The 3,360-nt window shown below is 41.9% G+C and overlaps 1 protein-coding gene across 1 annotated transcript; it reads left to right on the forward strand.

The window, feature by feature from the left end:
- The first annotated feature begins 1,503 nt into the window (after window positions 1–1,503).
- On the forward strand, window positions 1,504–2,712 carry ier3 (immediate early response 3). The gene has a single exon (XM_080309453.1). It carries the CDS (start codon window positions 1,651–1,653, stop codon window positions 2,236–2,238), a length of 588 nt encoding a protein of 195 aa, XP_080165579.1. The 5' UTR covers window positions 1,504–1,650; the 3' UTR covers window positions 2,239–2,712.
- Window positions 2,713–3,360: the final 648 nt, after the last annotated feature.

Here is a 3,360-nt window from a genome sequence, read left to right on the forward strand (position 1 = left end):
CAAGCACAAGGCTATCGTGGACGTTTGACTTGGCCTAAAAAAGCCCGTGTGCACTCCCACCAGCCGGCCAGTTTGGGGAGTGCACAACGCTGTGTAACTAGTGTGCAGAGAGAGAAAAAAAGCATGCTGGCCTTTGTATTTCACGTTTGTGTACTCCGTCCTGTGCTGGCAGACTCTTTGGCTACATATTTGTATTTGTTTGTATTGATTTTTGTTCATGTGAACTGCATGCTGGGCATAACATTACGCAAAGCAACAGACAAGGATTTTTGCTCATACTGGTGATTGTTATGTGTGAATACAGTGATCACAAACTGGGGTTTGTGGCCTGTCTCTGGTTTTCCTTTCTGTCACATTCAACTTTCACTTGAATTTAAATTTAAGCTGGAACTAAACAGAACAAAAGGCCAAAATCTTTGTTATTTGTTGTTATTTGTTCACTTTGAGTTTGTATGAATCCTTGTTCTTCTGCATGCAAATAAGCTGCCACAGCAAAGTTACTGTAGTCAGCCTCACTGTTTCCAGGTCAGCATTTGGAGAAGTCATTTAGCTGTAACACTGTAATTTGGGAATTGGAGGATTTCCTAAGGAAAAAAAAAGAACTGTCTGACTGAACGTGAATCATTTTTATTTTTATTTCAAAGTATAGGTTAGAGAAGTGGCATTTACGTTTACGTAAATTACAGTTTACTTTTAATCACAGCAGGATATGTTTTCACTCTTTGGCATGAAATGTGTGTGTGTGTCACTCAAGGTGTGGGAAGGAAGTTGCATTTGTTTTTCCCCCTTAATCTGCCCCCCCCCCCCTCCCCTTTTTTTTTCATAATCTACATGGCACACATTTAAATAGTATTTTTCACATTTTCACATTCAGCCATTCATTCCCCTTTCTCAGGTTCGAGTTTGAGTGCTCAATAACATCCTGATGTTTATTTGAAGGAAGTTTCCACTAACATAACTGTCACATGTTGCTGACAACATACTGTAGAGCGTAAAGTGTTTAGAGTAAACTGAAACCTTGGGGCTCTCCCCAAAGATTTCAGGATGTCATGTGAGTACCATGTGAAGGTTAATTTTTATAAAGTGTCCAACAACCAAAAATGTGTGACCTTGTTGATGAAAATATGGGATTTTTTTTTTAATTCTGGGAGAAAAAAAACCTTTTTATTTTATATCTAACAACAATATATGACAGTTTAGTGGTCTATCATTAAACCAATATTTTAAAAATCCGCAAATTAAATGATCATTTATATTTAGCATTATATTCATATTATAATTTTAAGTGATTTTAAATATAATTAAGATTAAATTCGCTCATTTGATTGGTTCAAATACTGAATAGTCTTTTAATGTGGGGAATGTAGAATGTAGTCATTCTACCAAGCCCTGATGATTCAGCTTCCATCCGCAGCCTGCTCGGTCAGAGCCTTGGCACATACGACATATAAAAAATTTTTAAAAGGTTTTTTTTCCTCACTTGTGCAATACAGGGAGTGGCTAACGATGTAGGCGTGGTTAAAGTGAACAACCTGCGTTTCGAATGTATAAATTCGAGGTCTTGGCGCCTGGAGTATATCTAACTTGCAGCAAACTACGAACAAGCGAAACAAACAAATCCTAGAGAAAGCGACCCAAGACTACGAGAAAATGTACGCACGGTCAAACAGCACGACTCTGACTGTTGAGCAGGAGAGATTCGCCTCATGCAGGATGACGAGCCGAAGCACGGAGCCGGAGGTTTTTACCTTTGAGCGGGTACCGGCTCAGGCAACCGCCGTGCGCTCCTACGTGCCCATCCGGCCGAAGAAGCGCTGCACCCGGGTCATGTACCCCGCTAAAGTCCGCATGCACCTTCCTCCTCCAGAGAAAAGCCAGGCCAAGCGCTGGCTGGTCATCCTGTGCCTTGTGGTGCTGTGGCAGATCTACACCGAAGATCCTTGCACAGAGACGGCGCTGGGAAACACGGAGAGCCCGATCGGCGACTACCAGGGTTTCTCCTTCCAGTCAGCGGAGGAGCAGGCTTGCCAGCTCTCAGACCTGTGCGCCAAACCCGAACTGATGTCAGCCACACCGAGCAGCTGTGAGGACGGCGGATCATCCAACGAGCAGATAATCCCGAAGCCCACCTGCTCCCAGCCCGGCCAAGAGACAGACACCAGCCGGTCCTTCGAGCAGAGCGCCGGGAAAAGCATGGTGGCACTGCTGGTCTACCACAGGCTGGGCAGCGACAACTAAAACTATCAGGACTGGTTTCACTGTAAACCGCCCCAGACAGGGCTACTGGGTCCTAACCCGAACAGGAGCTGATCCTGAGTAGTTTTTGGAGAAGAGCGGTGCGCCCTGCGCGGTGTAGCCGGGAAAGGAGCTCCATGCGCCGGCTAACAAGTCTCGCTCAAAGCCGAAGCAGGACTATTAGCAAGAAATGAGACAACACTCGAAAGAATCAAGGAACTGTGAATACTGACAAGAAACTGAAACTTGATTTTAAGAAAAACTTGAACTTTTCTCTAACGGCATTATAGGCCTGCTGGCAAAGTGAATGTTTTACATGTTTAATTTTGTCAAGGAAAACTGTCACTACTATAGGCCAATTATATGATACTGACACTGCTGTTGTTGTTATTGTTGTATATATGTTTTATTTAGTTATTTATTATATTATTTGCTATTTATTTAATAATAATTTTAATAAAAAAATGTCTAAAAGAAGTTCCTGTTTCCTGCCTTTTTACTGAAGCACACCAAATGCTGTTTATTGGGTATTTTTATTTCTCTAAACACATGTTGCATGTGTAGTTTACAAGATGAATATCTTACAGCCTGCACAGGATCATAGTCTGCAGATATGCATCATTTGCATAGTCCATTTCCGTCCATCGAGTTTGAAAACTACATCAAAGTCAGTCATTTTTCAAACCCTTTAAGGCTCTATCACATTGCATTTTATATATGAATAACAAACTCACGGGATGCAGTGCATTCAACCACTCAGTAGAAAATCTTCTTCTTTTTTAGTTCCAAGACAAATGCAGAAATATCGAGTCAACAGTGATCCAGATTCTGGGATAAGCGAAAGGGAAAAAGTAAAATCAGCACATATACACTTTAAAACACAAAGGCTGCTTTGGTTTTAACTTTATAGATGCTAAGACGCTAAGAGCGTCATTGCCTGAATTAGGAGACAAAGAACCATAAAGGAATTCTTTTCCCAGTATGGTGTGGAAGAACATGACTTGTAAGCACAGTGTGCTTACATTTGTAAGGCTTTCAACAGTATGGGTGCCACATTCATGTTCGTGTGTCTGCAGAACCAGATACAGTTGGAGCAAGACATGTTTATCATTCAGCAGCTGCATC

The sequence above is a fragment of the Astatotilapia calliptera genome, chromosome 12 (genome assembly GCF_964374335.1).
Source record: "Astatotilapia calliptera chromosome 12, fAstCal68.1, whole genome shotgun sequence".
Taxonomy (NCBI): Eukaryota; Metazoa; Chordata; class Actinopteri; order Cichliformes; family Cichlidae; genus Astatotilapia; species Astatotilapia calliptera.

What these genes read in the sequence shown, in the direction of transcription:
- ier3 (XM_080309453.1), top strand. Translation starts at nt 1,651, where the DNA reads ATGTACGCACGGTCAAACAGCACGACTCTGACTGTTGAGCAGGAGAGA.